Raw genomic sequence first — 21,826 nt, forward strand, 5'->3', positions numbered from 1 at the left:
CAGATGAAAGATGTGATTGGCAGGAGAAAATGCTGCATAAATTCCTTTGTTTACCTGCTTTCCTTTTTGTGTGAGGATGTATCAGTGCCTTGGTTTTTTGGAATGTGGAGGGGGCACAGGGTGTGGATAGAACCAGTAGAATCATAAAATCACACAACTGCTGAGCTTGAAAAGACATTTAAGGTCACCCAGTCCAACCTGTTGTTTGAAGACTCCAGTTATCTGAAACTGGAGAAATACTTGCATGTTTGTCCCGCTGTTTCATTGTCTCAAAGACATTCAGGCAGCTTTCATGGACAAAGAGGGCTTTTTTTCCCTCCCACTATATCAGTTTATGAATCTTCTAACTGTTCTGATATGCAGTTCTAGCTGGGATTTCCAAAGCAGGCAGGAGATGCACATGAATGCACATGTGGGAATAAGAGCAAGAGCCTCGATGAAGGAGAAGGGTTTGTTGCTTTGTTAGGATGTGCCTTGTTCAAGGCATCTCTCAGCTCTGAAAGAGCAGCTCCAGAAGACACATCAGAGTGGGGAGGCAGTGAGAGCCCAGGAATGCTTTGGGATCCCCAAAGCTCGGCTCACAGTTTGCATTGTGGGACGTGTTTTCAGCCTGGAAGTTGAACATTGAAGGCTGACACTAAATGCTGAACTCTTGGGGAGAGAGCAGAGGGTCTGGGTGAGGATTCACAGTCAGCTCTTTCCCACTGTGCCCAACACAACAGGAGCAGCAGCTCCCAGCTGGTGTCACTGGGCTGGGCAGGGGGAATGGGGTGTGCTGATCACCACATTGCTGAGGAAAAATGCTTCTAAAAGGGTAAAGAAGCAGTGGTTTGTTCTGGGAAGCCTCAGTGGGGTGGCACAGGTGGGACAGATGGCAGCCTCGCTGTGATGGGGAGTGGTGGTGCCTCCTGAGCAGATGCCCCAGTGCCCATGTCTGTGCCCAGATGGGACTGGGAGTGCTCTGAGGGCACATCTGCATGTCCAGGAGCGCTGGCGGGGCTGTGCTCGGCTCCCTGAGGAGGGGTTTGCCCTCAGGAGGGGTGGGTGGGCTCCTGCCCTGGTTGGGGTTACGGTGGCAGTGGCAGGGTGAGGAGTGGCCTGGCTGGACTGTGCTGTTCATGGGGCTTGGTCTCTCAGCCCTGAGCAGTGAAGAGTGCAGGGAGGCTTCTGGTGGGGGTGCTTATCCAGTACCTGCTTTGGAGTCTGGGGGGTGATTAAATTAGCATCTCTAGCCAACTCTAAACTCACTGGTACCTTTTAAAAGCACAGACAATTAGCAGACTCAGTGGGAGAAGCAATTTAATGTGCTGCCAGCCTTTGTTTCAGTGGACTGTATGAATAGAGCAGAGGTGCTTTCCCAGCAAGCTTCACATACCCTGAGCTTGCAGGGTTCAGTAATCCTCCTGAACTCCAGAAAGCACTAACCTCCTTCAGGGAACAAATAAAGCAGGTGGGCAAAAAAACCCAAAGGTAATTTTATCAAGGATAAATGGCCCTGTTGTTCCTGCCAGTGTGCTCAGAGCAGCTGCAGTCACAGAGCTGATCCTCAGGGAGCTCTGCAGGTACCTTGGTGGTCAGACCCACGAGCCCCTGGGACTGGCACTGCCAGGCATTTGGGAGTCCTGCTGGAGGTGTTCCCTATGGAATGTCCCTGCTGGCACCATTGCCCGTCCTGAATTGCTAAGCCAAGAGCCACTTGATGAGCAATGCAACATCTTGGGTTTGCAGTAAATCCAAATGTAAAACTCCTGCTGGAGGCAGTGGCACCACGGTGTCCAACAAGACATCTGCCCATTTTCTCCTCTTTATTCATCATTAACACTGCAGGGACAGGCCAGTGGACACCCAGCCTTTTGCTGGATGGTTTCCTTAAGGGCTGTTTGGACATTTTCCATTGTGGTTTTTGGTCAGAAAGCCAGATTTACAACAATTTTTTGTTTTTGTTCTGCTATCTGGAAGTTTCTCCCTACTTTTTGAGGGTGAAAACTCAAATGGAAAAATCAGAAAGTTTTAAGGCTCTGAACTGTAATCAAGTCTCCACACTTTGCTTTCAGGTGAAAATTTTCTTCAGAAAGCTCATTTAAAAAAATAAACAAAATAAACCCTCCACAACCAAAGGCAGCTTTAATACATGTGAGTGTTTTGTGCAAAAGCCACAATTGAGTGATCAGCTCTGTGCTGGCTGGGGCACAATGGATGTTTGAGTGCTCTTTACTTTGGGGCTTAATCTATTGTAGGGTTTTCTGTGGGCTGCCATGAATGGCAGCCCTCAACAGCCAGCTCTGTTTCAGTGAAAGAGAAAGGGGATATTGTAATTCCTGCAAATTAGTGGAAAATGACTGGAGTGCAAAATCTCTTACAGGATTGAACATTAAAATTATTACAAAGAAGTGAATGTTTGAAGAGCACTAAAGCTCAGCCCCTCTGCCTGGGCTGGTTTGTGTGGGCTCAGAGTTAATGGGGGCAGAGAACTCCTGGGGTGTCCCAGGGCTTGGCCCCATCAGGGGTTGGGGAGCAGAGCTGTTAATGGTGTTAAAAATAACACTGAAATGCAGGAAAAGTAAAGGGAGGGGGAGAACAGAAAAGGAAAAAACTCATTCTGGGGGGAGAGCTCATAATGAGCCATTTTACCTCTCCATGCATTTTTTGTTTTTTTGTAGCCATCAAGTCCAAAATATTCTGGGAAGTTTATGTATCACCAGGAAACTGAGGCTGAGCATCAAGGAAGGAATGAAAGAATGTGGCTGTGATTGGAACAACAACTGTCAGGCCACAAGGGTTGAGCCTAAATATCAAGTCCAAGCTTGCTGTGCTGGATGTGAGGGGTACAGGGCCATCTGGAAGTTCTGTATGAGTTTTCTGTGCCTTTATGACAAAAATGCTCGAGTGTTAGTGAAGGATTAGAGTCATTTAGAGGTGCAGAGGAAGCCCCTCCCTCCTTCCTCTCCATGAATTGCATGGGATTGATGATGCCTTGTGAAGGCTTCCCTAGAGCAGAAGCTGGATGGAGCTAAAGAATAAAATAGGGATTTATTAAAAGGATCTCCTCCATGGATCCACCTTGGGCAGCACAAGAGCCCAGCCAGGGCTGCACCCAAGATGAACCCAAATGGTCCCAAAATGCACGAGCGCTCCCGGGGGCTCTCACTGTGATCAGCTCTGCTCCATTTGCACATTGGAGTTCATTGTCCCACTCCAGCTCCAGCCCATGCAGTCCCATCCTGATTGTTTTTCTCTCTCCAGCCCACGTTGTTTGTGCTCTTGGGCCTGAGATTTGGATAATTTGTCCTTGGTCGCCAGCTAGAGAAGGAATTGTTTTGTCTCCCTGCTCTGTGAAGAGAGCTCACCATCCCATAATATGGAGCCCAGAGCTACACACTAAAGCAGCTCAGAATGTGAAAAATATAAAAGCTGAAACGTGGGGCATCAGATCAGTGTGTTCTTAATGCAGGAGACTCCATCAAATTCTTTTTCTGGCAGAGCTGACACCTGAGCATTCCTATCAGTTGGAGGTACCAGCATCAAGGATTCCTGAACCCAAAGTTGTGCTCAGCCAGACACCAAGTGGGATATTAATATAAATAACTGAGATTATAAATAGAACCCAGCAGCCAACATATGGCTGTGTAGTGGAAGCAGAGTAAAGCATAAGCCACACATTCCTTTTTAAGAACATGCATTCACACCTTTCCCTTCACACAGGATATTTTTGGGATGACTCCACAGTTAGTCTGCTCTCCCCAACAGGCTATTTTTATCTCCTCACAACACGGCTTAGTTAAGAAAAATGGTGTTTTAGCAACAATTCTGTACATTTCAAACCCACTCCCTTCCAAAATAACCCCACCCCAGCAGATGCAGGTGGGAAATAGCAGTGGAGTGCTTGCATCAGCACCAGACAGGGGAATTTTCTGGCTGCATTTCCAGCCTCAGGCACAGCTCGAGCCGCGTTGTGCTTTTCATGGATTTCAAATGCCATTCTAGGGCCCATCTGGCAGAGTGCAAGCAGGCAGGGGCCACACTCCCATCATTTATCTCAGCACCTCTTTGATTCTGGCTTGGTTTTTTCACAGCTGAGACTTGAAGGAGTCTTAGGGATTGTCTTTAGCCACGTGAGCTGCTTGTGTTTTCCAGCAGCTTTAGCTTTGGGGGAAAATCTCAACACCTGGTCTTGCAGCCTTACCTGGCTTACGGAAAAAAATCTTGATTTCTTTGTTGAGGGACTGTATGTTCATCTGTATTCTGTGCAAATTGAGGGTAAACCACGAAATGTATTCTTGTAGGTGGAAGGCAGGGAAATTTCCAATGTCTGCCTGCATCACTTATTTCTCATGCCATATTTTTAACGTGGTTAAAATTGGCAGTTTACAGGAATTGCAGGCTCGGAGGTGTTAGGACACTCATCCTGCCTGCCAGCATCCCTTTCTAAGAACCTGGGAAGATTAGTGCAGTGTAGATTTTTCCCATGTCGAAGTTTCTAAGGATGAAAAGCTCCATGTGGAATATATCTGTGCAACTTCAGTGGCAAAAATTGCTAAGCACATTATATATAGATAGAAAAGTGCCTTCTTTAGGGACTGCCACAGACTGCTCCTGAGATAGCTAAGCAGACAAGTAAATAGTAAAAATATGGGTATATTTAGCACTCCAGAAGGCAATGGATGGTGTTCAGACTTCACATCACACGGGCTCTTAAAGTCCTTACCTCTGTGTAATCCCTTGTAGTCAGCTCTGATGTGGTGGCACATTTGGGACCTAATTACAAGCTCCACTGCCAATCCAAGTACCAAATGGTGAAGGACAGTTCTGGAAGGCAAAAACCGGAGGCATCCTGACTCACAGATCATGAGTAGCAGGGAAGGAGAGGCAGGAAAAGGCCGACACAGTTTAATGGGATTTGGATTAAATGTGGTTTAATGGGATTTGGGTGTAATTGTGGGTTTGAATGCCTGCCTGCCTCTCTGGTTCGTGCAGGCACTGCTTGGGTGGATGTATCCTGGTTTGCATCCACTTCAAAAATCACACTGGAGTGCCTGTGGTCAAACTGGGGATCTGATTTCACAGAGGCCCCTGCCAGGCTTGTCACAGCACATCCCCCTGGGGTAGTGCCTGAAACGGTGGCCAGAGAGCCAGAGGGGTTGTGGGAAGCTCTGGTAACCTTTCCCACATGAGTTCAGAACAGATTTACCTTCTGGATGTTTTTTTTTTCCTTCTTGATGTATTTTTCTTCTGGATTTTTTTTTCCTGTTTGTGTCAAGCTTGAGGCCTTCCCACTTCAAACTCCCCCTCTTTTCCTGAGGCTGTTGAAAAGACTCAGGTGTACTTCTGTCTGCCATGCCAGCCTGGAAAAACTGCAGAGAATATTTGCAAGTGTTATCTTTGAATCAAACCCACCACCTCACTTGGACAGCATCCATCTCCTCTTTCTTCCCTTCTTCCTGGCCTTTTGTAAGAACGTTTCTGCTCTTGTTGAGGATATTCATCCACATTCATACCCACACACAAATTCTGTGGTGTTGTAATGGTGCATTATTGACAGAGCGCCTTGGGATTTTTAGCTCAAACACATGAAATGGTAGAGCTGTATTGCAGTTAGTGGAAAGGAGCTGAGTTGAGCTGGTTTTGATGTTGTTGTCTTCCTTCCAAGGATGCTGTCCCTCTAAAAACAGTGCTCATTATTGCAAATTAAGGTCATGGACCCTGCTAGCTGTCCTTAGAGGAAGACTTACGTGGAAACAAGTCCCAGCTCTCCCATAACTGGAGTAGCCACATCACCAAATCTGGGAACGTCAGGTGTGGTGAAGAGCTTGGTGTTTCTTTAAAATCCTTCAGAAGCAGCTTATTGGGGAACTCTTCCTCCTGTGACAAACTGAGTTACTCCTTGCTTTGTCTCACTGATGTCTCCGTGCATCTCTGGGTGCCTTTTTATGTCTCGTGCTTTCCTACAAGCTCGGAGATGTTGTAAGGAATGAGCAGAGCTGGCAGTCTGGCTGCTGTGGGGTGACACGGTGACAGCAATTCCGAGTAGCTCTTGTGAGTTCCTGGCAGTGGGACATGAACAAGGAGCAGTCTCGTGAAGTGGGGACATTGCAGGGAATCCAGACAGGCAGGGGAGTGACCGGTGCAGTGACCCACAGGTGCCCGGTGGGGAGTGACCATGGCAAAGGGTGTGATCCCTTTTCTGGGCTGGCTCCCTGGGGCTCTGGGGGACAGGCAGCCCGGGACAACCCCATTTGTTCCCACAAATTGCAGGGTCATGTTCCATCCCCTTCATTTCCAAGCCTCCAGCCACTAGAGGGAGAGAATGCCACATATTTATGGCTTCGTTTGCACTGTGTTTAATGAAGGAATTCACCAAAGCTTGCCAGGCAGTCCCAAAGCTGGGTTTAACCCTTTCATTCATCCGGGGTAGTTTTGTAACTGCTCCTGAAATCTGACTGCTCCTGGAGACCTCGGCTGGCGCACGACCTCCGACTGAAACGCTCTGGAAGCTGTTGGGCGATCCCTGCCCATGTTTTACACCTTGTACTTTCTGTCGAGCATACCTGCTGTGGAATGGGAAGCCTTGGTGGGGACACCTTTGGCTGCTGCTGGATGTGCCTGTCTGCTCGCGTTACACAGCCCAGCGCACCGAGCAGCGCGCACAAACCCCCTTCCCTTCTTCCCAGCAAGCCTCAGCCTCCTGGAGCCCACGGCCTGTTCCCTCTGCTGGAATCAAACAAGCCCAAGAGGCAGCTGGTTTCATTTGGAATGAAAGCATCCAGTCAGTAATTACTGTAGGCAGACGAGTTGTACCAATTTCAAAGGACACCAGCAAGAGTTGTGGGCTGAGGGGAGGGAGCAGGGCTAGGAGCTTTAAAAAGGCAATGTCAGAAAGTGAATTTTATACACTTCTGAAAGGGAGACGAGATCGAAACTTGCCTTTGCAGATTGAGCCCAGTAGGGAGGACCTGTGGAAGTCTGAGGAGGGGACTGTGGGATTTGGAGGGGTGTGGAAAAGTAGCTGGGAGTGAGAGCAGCACATTCAGTGGTTTGGAGAACCACAGCCCTCGGCCTGCAGTGCTGTTTATCAGGGGAATGAATTCACATCCCTCTGCACGTGGTAAGAAGGGAAGAGAAAATCGCTTTGCTCTGCTTTTGATTCCAGAGGGTGACTCAAGGCAAGGCTCTCTCAGAAGGGAAGCCTCACGATGCTTTAGCAGACTGAAGTATTGAAAGACAGCATTTCTTTGGGAATTGTTCCTGGCTCTAAAAGTGACTAGTTCCATTTAATAGAGAGGCTCAGCAAAGAGGTTTCCTTAGGCTGATGGAGCATCCATGCAGATGATGCCCCAGCTCTGGAAGTTCTCCTGGTGAGGCTGGGGCTGGTCTCAGCTGCTCCTTTCCCCTCTGTTTGTCTTGCCCAGATGTGCCCTGGCTGGCACAGCTGAGGGCAGGCATGGGGAAGCAGGGAGGGAAATGTGCAGGAAGGCACTAGAAACCTTGAGATTGACCTAACGCAGGCACACGGGAAAAATGGGCATGTAGGGACTAAATGTACATCATCCTGGTCAAAACACTCCTCATTGTCCTGGGCGTCCATCACTGCACAGCCCACACTTGGAGAGCTGAGGTTGGGCTGCTCCAGGAGCCTTCCCTGCTCTGTGTGCTCCTTCCTGCACCTCTGGGCCTCCCAACACATCCTGGAAACTCAGACTGACTGAGGCCATGAGAACAGGGCTGGGAGCTGAGCTGCTTCAGCTCAGCATCCAGGGCCAGGGGTCACAGCTTGAATTAAATACCAGAGCAAGAGGAGCGCTGGGTGAATGTGAAAGGCTCCTCCGATGGCTCCGTGCATTCCAATGAACTGTGCCCATAAATACCAGCTGCTTGTTAAGCCCTCACCTGCCTGGTGGAGATGAGAGGTCCTGGGGGACCAGCCTCCTTGCCTTGTGCTTTGCTGGTGGAGAGCCAAGCTGTAAAGTTGGTTTTGAGGCAGGAATCCCGTGGGTTCGAGTGGGAGCTGTGCTGTGTGTGCATCAGGCCGTGCCAGTTCACTGCTGTGCTTTCCATGGCAGGAAAACCAGTTCTGACTGGGGCTTTGTGTGTGTCTGTGGGTGTAGGACCAGGCTGGGCTGCTCCTCCAAAGGCTCTCAGCTCCAGTGAGATCCCCACAGGCTTTGGGTGGGAGAGAGGGGACAGGCAGGAGCTCAGGTGTGAGTCTGGCTGTTGGTTTGGGACAGGCAGGAGCTCAGGTGTGAGTCTGGCTGTTGGTTTGGGACAGGCAGGAGCTCAGGTGTGAGTCTGGCTGTTGGTTTTGGGAAGGCAGGAGCTCAGGTGTGAGTCTGGCTGTTGGTTTTGGGAAGGCAGGAGCTCAGGTGTGAGTCTGGCTGTTGGTTTTGGGACAGGCAGGAGCTCAGGTGTGAGTCTGGCTGTTGGTTTTGGGACAGGCAGGAGCTCAGGTGTGAGTCTGGCTGTTGGTTTTGGGAAGGCAGGAGCTCAGGTGTGAGTCTGGCTGTTGGTTTTGGGACAGGCAGGAGCTCAGGTGTGAGTCTGGCTGTTGGTTTTGGAAGAGGGCAGGGCTCTGAGAGCCCCCAGGCCATGAGACAGGGCCATGCTGAGGACCGTGGAGCTCCATCCTGGGCTCCTGCACGGAATGTCCCTCCAGGCACCAGGGAGGAGCACAGCCTCAGGATTTATGGACTTGCCAGTCCCTTGTGACCTCAAAATGCACGACCCAGGGCAGCATTTATTGTTTCCCTGTCAATCTTCTCATGAACAGCAATGCTAAGCTCTAGTTTTCTTTAAAAAAAAAATATTTTTTGGCTGCAGATTTCTTAGTAGACAAATTAAATGAATTCATATATGAGCATTGTGCTGCTTGTAAAGCCCTTTCAGTTTCCAATTTAGTTTTATTCCTTTTTTTAATCTCCATAGGATTTTCCCTAAATAAGCAGAACTAGGGCAGTGCTAGTGACAGATGGATATAAAGAAGACTTGGATGCTGGAAAGACTTTACTGGGCTTGAGGATCTGAACTGGGGTGCTTTCCTCATCACCCAAAGAGTTTAATTTGTCTGCGGATTATTAATTTTCACCTCTAAAGCAGAGGGCATGGCAACAGAGAGCGTTCCTTGGTAACAGACTCCTTGGGTTCATTAAAGCAGAGGTGGGAGGTTTGCAGAAGGAAAAACTTGAGAGATATTAGCAAATCAAATGGGTTGAGGCATGAGGAGTCTTGTCAGTCAGGCGGGGGTGACAGGAGAAGGAATAGTAAACAACATGCAAACCATCTTGAAGGAGACGTTCTGAAGGAGGCAGATCCAGGATTTGCCTGTTTTCCTGCCTTCCCAAGGGCAGGATGGGTTGAAGAGGGCTGGGAGGAACCTCTGTGTGTCTGGCAGACTGTAGGCAGTGAACTCAAGAGGTTACTTAGTAAAAAAATTGCTTTTTACAAACAGGATTCCAGACCGTGGTTTCCCACTAGGGCTTTCGTAGAAGTTCCAGTTTATTTTGATCCTCTCCAAAACTGAAGCTGGCATTTTGTTGGTAAAATCCCACAAAAAGCCCTTTGAGGGGAGTCTGTGGGAGCGTGGCCATGCCCAACCCATGCCCAATCCATGCCCTCCCTCCTTCCCCATGGAGCAGGCTGTGTGTGCCACACACCTCTGCCTGGAGCCAGATGGGGGCTGTTTGCACTGTGACTGCTAAATATAAATACTGCAATTAATTAATAATGCCCAATGCACATAATTAAATTAGAAATAGCTCGAGTTTGTACCAGCATACAGAGTGTGCATACAACTGATCCAGACTGGAGAAGGGGTTTGGAGCAGGGGGAGACAGGTTTGGGCTTGCCCTGCCTGTCCCTGCCAGTGGCCACTGTGTCCCCTTGGGAGGTCAGGGGAAGCCTCTGGTTCTCAGGTAATGATCTCTCTCCCTTGCTGTGTTAAACAGCCAGATCCCAATCACATCCATCAGAGCAAAGCATTCCAGGCACTTGTTCCAGTCCTATGGTTCTATGATTCTATAATTTATGACTGAAACTATCTTTGTGTCAGAGTTAGTTCAGGAGGACAGTCGTATCTGGGCTTCTGAATATGTCATCTCCTATTAAAGAACAAACAAATTCCCTTGTAATGTACCATAAATAATAATAATACTTTGCAAGAGCCCGAAGCGCTGTGTTATTGCTGTGCTAATCAGGGAGGCACTGGGCCATTATGAGAGTATTCCATGGGGTTTGGGATTTTTTTCCTGCGGGAAGGTACGTGTTTCATAGCTGTATAGTGTGGCTGATTGGTTTATAAAGGCAGGCTGGATACTTCCTAGTAGAGGTTAGACAAATTCCCCTCCTTTCTCATTAATTAACCTGTAGGATTTGGTGCCTGTTCTTTGCAGTTCAATAGAGACAATGACTGCAGGAACATATTTGTGCTCTCTGATATGGAATGAAGAACATCTGCCTTCTGCAGCAGTGAAATACCAGCGTGTGGCAGGGCTCTCCAAAGGGCACTGCCAGCCTCTCCTGCCTCAGTGAGGAAATTCCAGGCTGAAATTTCAACGAGGAGGTGCTGGCTGGGGGATGTTTTCCAATGCAGCATCATAGCTGGGGAGGGAAGGCCGTGGGTGAAAAGCAAAAAAAGGGAAATCCACTCATGAAAACAGCAGCAGGGTGGAGGAAAAAGCATTTTGGCAAAAATTCCCACGTCCAGAGAGTGGTTTAAAGCAAAACTCTTCCAGTGGGATTAAGGAAGGGAGGCCTTGAAGAGCTAAAGGAGATTTCAGTGGTCATGTGGTAACACAATAGCAGGAAGAAAAGAGGAGAGGCAGGTGAAATCCTGCAGTGCTGCTCTCACAGGCTGCAGGAAAAGGAACCTTCATGTTTGGGATCCCAGGGCTGTGTTCTGGGTATCTCAAACCAGGGTTCTGCTCCCAAAAGCCGCCCTGCAATACTGTAACTAGTGGTGGCAGAGCAGGGTGGCTTCTGGGAGGACTGGATTGGAGACTGGATTGCATTGGGAATGTTGGTAAAGTCTCCTCTGTGTCTTTTCCACGACTCCAGATGTGTTGGATGAGGCACAAGGATGGAGGTTATTTTTGCTGTTTCACTGTGGTGTGATGCTGAGTGTCCTCCTGCTCATACCCAGTTGCTTGGCTTTTGAGTGGCTCTCCAGCTGCAGAGAATTAGGAGAAAATAAGTTCCACGTGGAAAAGTGGCATTAATCTGATAATTCAGGCAGTCACTGCTACTGTAGAGGTATTCACTGTCCCTTCCTCCCCTGCCTTCACTTCTCTGCTCCCCTGGGAGGTTCTTGCCCATTATTGGTGTCATTGGCAGTCACAAGGAGACTCCAGACTGGGCTGGGCTGTCTGAGGGTGGAGCACCTCAGCTGATTTTGGTCCTTATTCTGGAGAGACATTTTTGTCAATATGACATTTGGTCAAATATGACCAAACCACAGCTCTGCTGAGCCTGACTGGGACATTGTTATTGATGAGCAATCCTGCAGTTCTTCCTGGGGATTTCCTCGGGAGTGATCCCCCAGACAAACCACCAGAGCAAAGCCTCGTCCCTGCTTCCCCAGTGGGACGTGCTCACACACGTGGTAGAAATCCCATTTTCTTGCAGGCTAAATCCCAGGGCAGGAGCCTGCAGTGCAAACTCTGTGCCCAAGCACCACACACTGAAAGCTGCCTCTGTTTCCCTGTGGGCAGTGTGGGTTTTCCTACCAGAGCAGTGCCCTGTGGCACAATCCCACAGTGCTCTGTGACTCACACCCAGCTCAGGGGTGTACCTGGCAATATTCCATGTCTGGGGTGTGCTGGCTGGGCACAGAGCCCACTGCACCCTCAGGTGTGCTGGGCTGCAGCATCCCCTGGCACACCTGGCATGGGAGCCAGCATGTGGTGCCCTTCCCTGGAAGATGCTTTCTTCCAGTGGGGGGAAGTGGAGAATCAGAATCACTGAATATCCTGAGCTAGAAGGAGCCCACAGGGATCATCCCAACCCAGCTTCTGGCCCTGCACAGGATCCAGAAGAAGCTCACAGGTGGCTTTTCCCTGCTCCCCCTGCTCTGGCAGGGACTCTGGGCTTGGTCCCCTGCCCGCTGGCTGCCTGCAGAGCACTTTGCATTGACAATGAGGCAGCAGAGGTGCATTTTCTTGGCAGGGAAATGCAGCTGGGTTCTCTCTGAGGTTCCCTGTGCCAGAGAGAACGGCTGCCCCAGTGCTCTGGGCAGGATGGGATTTGTGTACAGCCTGCTGCCCATTCAGAGATTTGGCTGATCTTGGGGCATTCTTGCCTTTCAGCACCTTCACAGGGAGCAAGAACTAACGTGGCAACTCTTGGTTTGCTTCTCAAATCAGCTTAGTGTAAACAAGGCATAGGAAGTGATACAGTGGAATATGAGCCTTATTGACAGGCCTGCTCAACAGCTGGCAGGAGGAGAGAAACTGGGATCATTCTGCTCGTGTGTAACAGTCCTCCACAGGAATTGTCCTCTTCCTCCTCCAGATCCACATTCCCAGTTAGAGCAACAGGGTGGGATGTGCCAGACAAATCCCCTTCCCTTTGCACTGCCAGGGTGTAACCTTGACCAAAGTGAGTGCAGTTACTGGGATGATGCAGTGCATGGTTTAAAGCTGATCTTGTGCTTGACAGGGTCATTGTTGCGTGTGGTGACAACAGGGCAGATATCATTTAGTATTTCCTGGTAGAAAAAGCATTTACCCTTCAGTTAGAGATCATTGCTCTGTCTTCAGTCCAAGTTTCTGAGGGAAGCAATGTCCACTCAGGATGTCTGTCTTTCTGTCAGTTCTGTTGTCCCAGCTCTCCCAGCCCCTGCAGCTTTTGAATCAGTTAGTGAGGCTGTGCTGGCTCTGTCTGACATCCCGAGCAGGTGAGGTACCTGTGAGATCTGAGTTCCAGGGCTGCAAAAAGCCGTGGCCATCACCTGCTGCAGGAGATGGGGCTCTCCCCAGAGAGCACCCTGACTGACAAACACATTCCAGAGTGGCTGTCAGAGGTGGGATTTTCCAACCAGAGCCCTCCTGTGGATGGAAATAACTTACCTGGAGTTTCTGTCACTTGAAACTTAGGCAGAATTCCAAAGTTTGGACAGCTATAAGCGTTTGCCTTCTGACTCCTTCTTTTGTCAGCCACCTCTGGGAATAATGATGGCTGTCAGTGCCTGTGCAAAAGGTGATGGGATGAGGCTTGATGGAACTGGAGCAGGCTGTGTGGGGCCCCAGCAGTGCAGAGATGCTGGGCAGCATCCCTTCAGTCCTGCCTGCACTTCTGGTCTGTCCCATTTCAGTAAATAAGTGAAGACACCTAAGCTCTGATCCTGCTGAGTGGCACAGGACCAGCAGAAAGTGGCAGTCACGAGGAGCTGCGTGTTGTTCTCTGACTCAAAATCTCCAGCTGCAGGAAAAATGTTGACTCTTCCAGAGGCCAGGAGCGGGAGATCCAAATGCCCTTCTGCCCTTGAGGCGTGGAGAAAAAACCTATGCAAACACAACCCTAAATCCTCTGCAGCTGTAACTGAGGAGATTGGAGCATCTCCACAGATTTTACAGCATATCCTGTGCGTGGATCCAGCATGTCCAGTGTCCCCAGTGTCCTGCCTGTGCCCAGAGCACGCTGCTAGCCATTCCCCACGTTGTCTCCACGTTTCCTACCTGCCCTCTCCTGTCCCTGAACCCAGCTGCAGACTCAGCTGCCAAAGAGGGGATTTTGGGAATATTGGTGGGGCATTTTCCTGTACTCAGGGGTGTGTCAGTCCTTCTCCGGGCTGCCCCTTCCTGTGGGCACCGAGCCCCGGGATGGCGGCAGGGGCTGCGCCACCGGCGCCGTGAGCGGCCTTGGCCAAGTCCTGCCAGCCCCGTGTGCTGTGCCCACCATGGGGAGAACCATGTCGACGTGCGTGTCCCGGCTGGAGGATCCGCGAGGATTCAGCCCCGTTCCCAGTTGGCTCTACACATCCCATATGCTGCCGCCGCCTCTTCTAACCAGCGCCAGACACCGCGAGCTCCTCTCCCTCGACGTGGTGGGTGGCCGGATCGATGAGCAACGCTTAACGAGTGTGTTTGCTTTCTTCATTGTGCAGCTGTGACCAGAAAGTGGGGAAAATCCGGGGCAGCAGGCAGGGGATGAACAGCCGGAGTGGGGATCAGGGCGCCGCTGCTCGGGGAGGATCACCCCGGGCAGGTGCAGCGCTGGGCTGGGCCGGGAGCTTTGCTTTCAGTGGGAAGGGGACTCATCCTTCATGTGGAGAGCAGAATGAGAACCTGCTGCCCTTTGAACGTCAGCAAAATCCCCAGCCCTTGCTGAGCGTGGAGCATGTGCTGGCTCTGCAGAGCCGGCGTCCTGCAGCGCTGGGGGCGAGGGTGACCGGCCATCGGCAGGAGGGCACGGGCGCCTGCGGGGACCCTCCCCAAGTTCCCATCCGTCCCCCCTCCCTCCCCTCGCTTCCACTCCCCTCCCCTCCTGCAGAGTTTCAAAGCACGGCAAGGGAAAAAAAAAAAAAAAAAAAAAAAAGAAAAAGGACATCCCCCTCCCCTCAAATCCCTCGGTCCGTGACTGAAATAAATAAGCACAATCCCAGGTAGTGAGGAGGCTGCTAATAACGTGCTCCTGACAGGCACGGGATTGCCGGGCTGAGGGATGGCTGACTGAAAGCTCCAGGCTAGGGTGGGGGTGGGGGGGCTTCTTTTTTTTCCTGCCAGCTCTCGCCAGGCAGTAGGGATTTTTTTTCTTCCCCTCTCTGATAATAAGGACATCATCAGAAGCAAGATGCAGTGGCTAAGGGATGGAACAGGAATGGTGAGTTCAGGTAGCTATGTCTTTCTCTTTTCCTCTTATTGCAGTACTTTGACAGGGAAATGAACCTCCGTCCTATCTCCTGACTCCTCCTTTACTCCCTGTCCTTGAAACCATTGATCACTCTGTAGCCATTTTATAGACTCTGCATTCCCCAACTGCTGAGCAAAAGAAGAAATTAAAAGAGAGGAAGGAGGGTGGGCATGCCTCGGGGCGTGGGAGGGGGTTCCGTAGGGCGAGCCGGTGGGTTCGGGGGCAGAAGCAGAGGATTTGCCCGGTTCCCCGGCGTGTGGGGTGTGCGGTGGGAGAGCACTGGAGGAGAGGAGCGCCGGCACAGGGCTGGGTGCTGCCCGGGGCAGCCGCGACTGTCAGCCGTGCCCCTCCGCCGGATGATGAGTTGCGGTGCGGGGGGAGCCCGATGTGCCGAGCCCTGGGCGCGCCCGCAGCAGCCTGGCAGACTCTCCTCCGGCTCGGCAGAGCCGCCGAGCGCCGCCGCCCCGCCAAGGCAGCTCCTGCCGCCCTGCGAGCCGAGCCGAGCCGCCTCGGAGGGCTGCGGGTGCCGGGGGCAAGCGGGGAAGTTCCCCCAGCCCAGCAGGGCCCCTCCGTTTCATTCAGGAACTTCCCCGGGAAGCGATGCGGTTGTCGTGAGATCCTCCTCCCGCCCCGGCTCCGTGCCCAGCTCGCCTTTGCGCTGGCGTTTCCCGCACGGCTCCGTGCGGGGCCGGGCTTTGCAGGTGGTGTTGGATTTGCCCTTCCCTGCGCTCTCCGTGCTGCGGGAGGCTCGGGCATCCCTGCGGGCCGGTCCCGGCTCCGGAACCGCTCGGGCTCAGGCCGAGCTGGCGTCACCCGGCTCAGCCCCCGCGTTCCGGCTCCGGGGGCACCGGCAGATGCCGCTGGCAGCGGGGAGCCTTAGGGAGGGATCGCTGCCCGTCCTCCTGCTGCCCTCCATGCCCTCTCCGCTCCTCACACAAACGGGCCGGGGGGTGTTGTGCTCCCGAAAGGCTCCGGCGGTGCTGGCAGTGCCGTGCGGGGTTGTAGGCAGCAGCCTGCAGCGGTACACACGCTTGTTTAGGGTCCTGTTTAAGGCATGTCTGCCACCCAGCAGCACCTCGGGGGGTCTGCTGCTGCCGTCCACCTTCGGAGCATCCGGAGGGATGGGATTCCTTCCTCTATCCTCCTTGTCCCGCACTTTGCCCCTCTCCGCCCCCCCTGTCAGGGATAAAAAGTGGCGCCGGATGAGGCTCTTGCCTCCCTTTCCCTCTTCTCCCAGGTGGCTGCTGAGCCCCGCTGGGGAGGGGCTGGGCATGCTGCAGGACGAAGTGCTTTTCTAATTGACACAGCACAGGACTTGACACTTTCTTGTCCTCTCATCTTCACAGATTCCTCCCTTGCTGCCGGCTGTGTTATTCTGTTCTCATTAGACTAATCTTTGCTTTCTTTTTTGAGAGAAATTACAATGGTTACTGTAGGCTGTAATAGAAGATATTTTGGGGGGAAAATAAAACTCCGTTAGTTGATTTTGAAATGGGAATTTCCCAATATTGCTTCTTCTAACAAGGGAAAAATAAAAGAGAGAGCTGTGGTTTCTGTATTTCATACAGCAGTTCAACAGCCTCAGCAGTGTTTGGAGATACTCCACATATCTCCAGATATCTGAAAATAAAAAAAATATTTCAAAGCAGCAAAGTGAAACTGAACCAAATAAGATAAATCCAGTGGAGATGTTTGCAGTCCCTTGGCGGAGAGGAGTCTGTTTCCTTGGGGATGGGTGGCCTGAGGGTTCAGGGGCTCCTGCCCTTGGAGCACAGGGATATTGGGAGCACCTAAAGCTGAGGTCCTGACAACACTTGGTCCCTATAAGTTCTGCTCCTTTAGCAAGACATGATGTATTGGTCCAAATGTCCTGGGCAAGTGCCAGTGTGGATAGCAGTATTCCCTCCAATGCAGATTTTCTTTGCTGTCCCCACTGGTAAGTTATTTGAAATTTTAGTACTTCAGATGTTGATCGTTTGGTGGACTGTGCTAAACAAGTGAGTTATTCCACACCAGGAGTAGCTGCATTTCAGTAATTCAATGGGAATGTTATCACCTCAGTCTGCTGGCTAAAATGTACTGTGGAACTACCAACCATCTCTGCTCCTTAGTGAAGGTTGGCTGCTCTGTTCACACAGCCTCCCATGCCATGCACAACCTCAGCCTTTCATCCTGAGCATCACTGGACCCATTTCCATGGGCACTGTGTCTCTGTTACAGTTTTTTAGCTGTCTTTTTTACTCCAGTATTATTTTCTCTGTGCTGCTAAAGACCAGCGATACACATTTATTTTGGCAGCATCTCTGGACTTTGTTCTGCTGAGGCACATTGGTCAAAACCTGGATTTTTGCCTAGTTTCTCCCAGATTCTGCACAGCAGTGATTTATTCAAAATGCTGTTTTCTGTTGTTCTCAGCATGGGTTCAAGACTCAGATCTGCTTCCTTTCGGAGTTACTCATCTTTAAGAAGCGTGTCACTATTGCTTTACAACTGAGTCCCTTTTGTTCTTGTGGCAGGTGGCTTTTTTTTCCAAATCAGCCCCTAAATCCAAGCTATTATTCCATAATATTAAGCTGTCGGAGCTTTTTTTCCCCCTCCTTTGCATGTGCTGCTTCCCATTTTTTAAACAATTAATCTTTTACCAATTATGCTGGCATCCCACGGGGGTGTTTTCCATGCTTCACTGGTACCACGTTGCTAAACTCTCTAGTATCTGTTCCTAACCTAGAAAAATTCAACTAATTGTCATTGGTAGTGATGAGAATCAATCTGCACATCTGAGCAGTGTGTGAGTGCAATGATTATTTGCTTTAGCATTCTTCAGAGGGTATTAATCCAGCATGGTAATCAAATGAGTTGGATTAAATCAGGACAAAATACAGCCTCTTCTGGAATAGTTTTTTATCGGACAAGGACAGAGTTTTTTCCCAACTCTTTGACTGTATTGCGAGTAACACAAGTGTGAATCTTGCATGGTATTTTCTCACAAAGGGTCTCCTTTTGGGTTTAATGTTGTGCCTGTGACAGTTCAGGTAAGTGCAGCCATCAGCTTTAACAGGTGCAGTCCCAGCTTTTTTCTTTTGCAGCCATAAATAGTGATATTTTTACACTGCCTGTTGTTGAAGTATTTAAAATCAAGCTCCTGTTGATATTTTCCATTTCTCTTGTAAGCAAAAATTAAACTCTTGTAAATCACCACAACCTAAAATATGGTGAAAATTAATTCAGTGAATCAAAGGGCCAAGTGCTGCAAGTGGTGGAGATGCCCCTGAGTGGGGCAGGTCAGCAGCATTTTTCCTCACTTAATCTTTTCCACTTGTCAGTCTGAAAATCACAGGGTATTGGAAATGCAAAGTACTCTTTGCACTCCGTAATCCTAAAAATCTCAATGTGAAGTCTGGAAAAGAGAAGTAGAAAAAAAAAAACAGTTTGGGTTTGACTTTTGGTTTTGAAAGTTTGGATAAGCAAAAGCAGCTGGTGGAGAGCAGCCAGGCCAGGGCAGGATGGAAAGAGAAGCTTGTGGTATACATGCATTAGGGAAAAATGGGACTGAAGAGGCCCAAGAGCAGTTTTTCTGTGGAGATCAAAGGGAGCAGGGAGTGCTGGCTGCTGCTGGAGCAGTCCCAGGCAAGCTCCTGAGTGCTGTGGGTGTCCTGCAGAGGATGCTGCCTGCTCTCCATGCCCTGTGGCCTCAGCAGGGAGGGATTTCCACAGCAGAGTGGGAAGTTTGGAAGTTTGTTCCTGTTCATCCAGGTCCCCTGTCACTGGAGGTTGGTGCTTGACTTGCCTGAGCTCTGCATGCAGTGGAGAATTCTGTGGGTGCTGCAGGGCTATGGAGCCCCCAAAGCCTCATGTCCATCCCACCAAATGCATTTCTTTGTGGGATTTTTCTTACACGGTTGCCGTTCAGTTTTCCATTTCTCTCCCACTTTGGGGTACCTTAACCTTTCAGTTACAGCCTCCTGCTAGTGCTGCTATGCCAAATGGGCAGGTTAAGAAGGAGCTGATGCTGTGGTAAATAAAGTGTTTGATAAATCCATGCTCCATGCTGATGATTGTCCTTGTGTCAGTCCCAGGAGGGGCTGGGAGGAGGCCTGGCTCCATTTCCATGGAGTTCCCACCTGCTGGATAAGGGACATGCCAATAACTCCTCTGTCTCCTGACATACATCAGGGGTGTCTGGAAAACCCTGTGAGGGTGCCATAGGCATAGGAAGCAGGATTTCGTGGAGCTCTGAGCAGGCTGTGCTTGCTGGAAAGCCACACACCCCATGTGGTCACCATGTCCATCTGTCCCTCCTGCTCAGGGTTTGTGTTTGAGCACCGCAGCCTTTGCAAACCACAAGGTTTTTTAACTGCTGAGAACCTGGTTTCCTTGTATCTCATCAAAGGGTTTTTCTTTTTTTAAACACTTCTTGAAAAATCTCTGAAACGCTTCAAGCTGACATCTTAATGTATTTATGACATTAGCTGCTTCTGCTCTGGAATGGTTGCTCTGAATCTCTTTGAGCCTGGCTGTTATTTTGAACATGACTAATTCCCTGAGTGACTAAGCTCTTAGATAATAGGAAAAATTCATCAAGTAATCTCGGGCTCCAATAGTTTCTATTGTTATGAAAAGACAACTTAAAAAAAAAAAATAAAGATGTTTATTATGTAATATGGGCACGGAGAGGAAAGGCGAGTGTTGGTAGGGACTGGCCAGAGTGCCGTGTCTGGGAAAGGCAGGAGTGCAGCTTCAGGCTGTGACATCTCCAGCTTAGTCTGGATGAAAAGTAAAGAATTCCTTGACTGGAGCTCTGGTGACTCCCACTGAAGCCGAGGAGTTGTGCTCTTGTACAGAAGTGTGTTCAGAGGGGATCCCAGCCTCTTCCTCCCCATTCTGCCACACTGCAGAATTCCTGGGATGTGACCCAGGATAAGGCTGGGCACACGGTGAATTGCACCACACCTTCTCTGCCTGGTTGTTTCAGGCAGCACCTGAAGCACTCAGCACTCCTACAGGGCTGTGTTCCAGGCAGCACAGCAAACCTCAGCTCCATCCCACTGGATTTTCCCCTTGGAGCTGCTGATCACCAACACAGAACTGCCAATGTGCTGCTTGGAGCAGCCAGCACAGCACCAGGTGCCTTCCTGTGCCTGTGTGTGCAGCTGTGTCCCACACAGGGGGGGTTGTCCCTGTCGTCCCTCACAGCCAGGGTCCCTTTGGCACGGCTGGGGTCCCTCTGGCATGGCCAGTGTCCCCTTGGCTGTCCCACATTGTCATGAGCTGCAGGAGGGCAGTGCTGGCTGTTCCTGGAAGGCAGCAGCCTGTGCCCACTCTCACTGCAAGGAATCCCACTGAGCTGGGAGAGGGAATGAAGCCTACTGGCATTCACCTGCCTTGCTTGGAGAAAGGAAAAAAAAGTAGAGAAAGGCTCTAAACTTATTTTTTAATGCTGATATTGCTGATAAAAATGAGTGTGCTATGTTCTATTCATACACCTACTGCTATCCATCTGGAGTTCCTACTTCATTAGGTTGGCTTGCACTGTTTTCTTCATTAAAAGAGTGCCAGATTCAATAGGCTGTTCCCTCTCCTTTTTTTTGGGAGGCAGAGAGAGGGGGAGAAAACGATTTCTATGAAACACATCCAATTCTCTGGGTTAATTTGTGTGAAGAACATGAGACCCATGGGTCAGCTTCTTAATGAGATGGTTTTTCCTTTTCTCAGTGTCTTGACAAGGAGAAGCCCAGGGAAGCCAGAGCCAAGTGTTGCAGGAGGGGGGTGAGGAGGATGCAGGGAGCTCTGGCCGATTGCTTTTTGTCCTCATTCTCTTGCAGGTGCTGAAATGCACCCTTTGATTTTCATGCCAAAGAGTTTCCCTGTGCCTATGCAGCTGAATTTCTCTGGGTGACACTGACCCTGAATTCAGAATTCAGAATTTAGTTTCTAGCACGTAATATTATTTTTTTTTCACACACCACTTTGCCCAGACATGTGCTGATGTGAAGATTCTGCAATTTACTGTCAGATTGCCTGGAGGGAGCACTTGCCTTCCCCCAAGGAATGGACGTGGCTTTTATTTTTTTTGCATTTTGGGCTTTGTTTTCCTTACCTTTTTCCAGGCCCAACAGTGAGCCCAAAAGCTGAGTAATGAAATTAAGGAGTAAAGGTCTCTGTGTTCCTTTAGACCAGGGGCTGGGGTTTTTTCAGACAAAGAGAACTTACATAAGGTTGAAACGAGCATCTGAATTGGATGGATCCTTTAAAACAGAACTTGCTTGGCCCTGAAGTCTTTCTCTGTGACCAGGGTAATTGGTGTTACCACATCTGATTTCTGCAGGATTTGAGGGGGGTTTATTTTCTTTTTCACCATTGGGAGTCTGAAGATGCTTCTGGAGTGCAGGCTGGAGTGTGCAGTAGATGCAAAGAGAGCAGAAAGCACTCTCAACACCATTGCCAGGGGCAGGAGATTTTAGTCTGTCTTAATGCTTTAAGTTCAAGTAAACTTAAAAATAGGAGATTTGTTGTTCTCACTGCAATCCAGAGGAGCACAATGGACTCAGCCCCCCCAGACAGGCTCTCTGTGCCATTTCAGCATGGTCTGTATGGTGTCCCAGGAGCTGTGGCACTGATTCCATGGGGACATTGCTGCTGTGGCTCAGCTGCTGCCCATCTTTTGCTGGAATTCTTGTGCATTTTTTCATGGAATGCTTGGAGCAGTGACCCAGAGATGCTCAGGTCCTTCCCCGTGGCCTCTGAGCTTTGTGCAGCTCTTGGCCGGGTGGTCATGCAGGTGCACCTGAATTCAACCTCCAGCAGTGCCCTCTGTGCTCTAAACGTTGCAAAGTGGGCTTAGGAACCTCATTTCTTCTCTTTCCAGCACTCCTGGCCTTGCCAGAAGGGCATCTTGCTTCATGTGGTCCTTCCCTGTGCTCTCCCACATCCACCTTCTCTCCCACTCCACTGCTTTGCTGGCTCTCAATTTATGCAGTCCTTTAGAAAGAGG

The 21,826-nt window shown here is 50.2% G+C and overlaps 1 protein-coding gene across 7 annotated transcripts in view; it reads left to right on the top strand.

The window, feature by feature from the left end:
- Positions 1–21,826, top strand: part of ARHGEF9 (Cdc42 guanine nucleotide exchange factor 9) — a 177,523-nt gene that overhangs the window by 35,688 nt on the left and 120,009 nt on the right. Inside the window, exon 1 of one of the 7 annotated variants that reach the window (XM_068205134.1) lies at positions 14,661–14,805. The exons of 5 other annotated variants lie outside the window; for them this stretch is intronic. In XM_068205134.1, the coding sequence (XP_068061235.1) occupies positions 14,776–14,805 (30 nt within the window). In that variant the 5' untranslated portion in view covers positions 14,661–14,775. Of the gene's footprint in view, positions 1–14,660; positions 14,816–21,826 lie in introns of those variants that run through there. One more of the 7 variants, XM_068205138.1, reaches the window with a different exon arrangement.

This window comes from Anomalospiza imberbis, chromosome 14 (genome assembly GCF_031753505.1).
Source record: "Anomalospiza imberbis isolate Cuckoo-Finch-1a 21T00152 chromosome 14, ASM3175350v1, whole genome shotgun sequence".
Lineage (NCBI taxonomy): Eukaryota > Metazoa > Chordata > Aves > Passeriformes > Viduidae > Anomalospiza > Anomalospiza imberbis.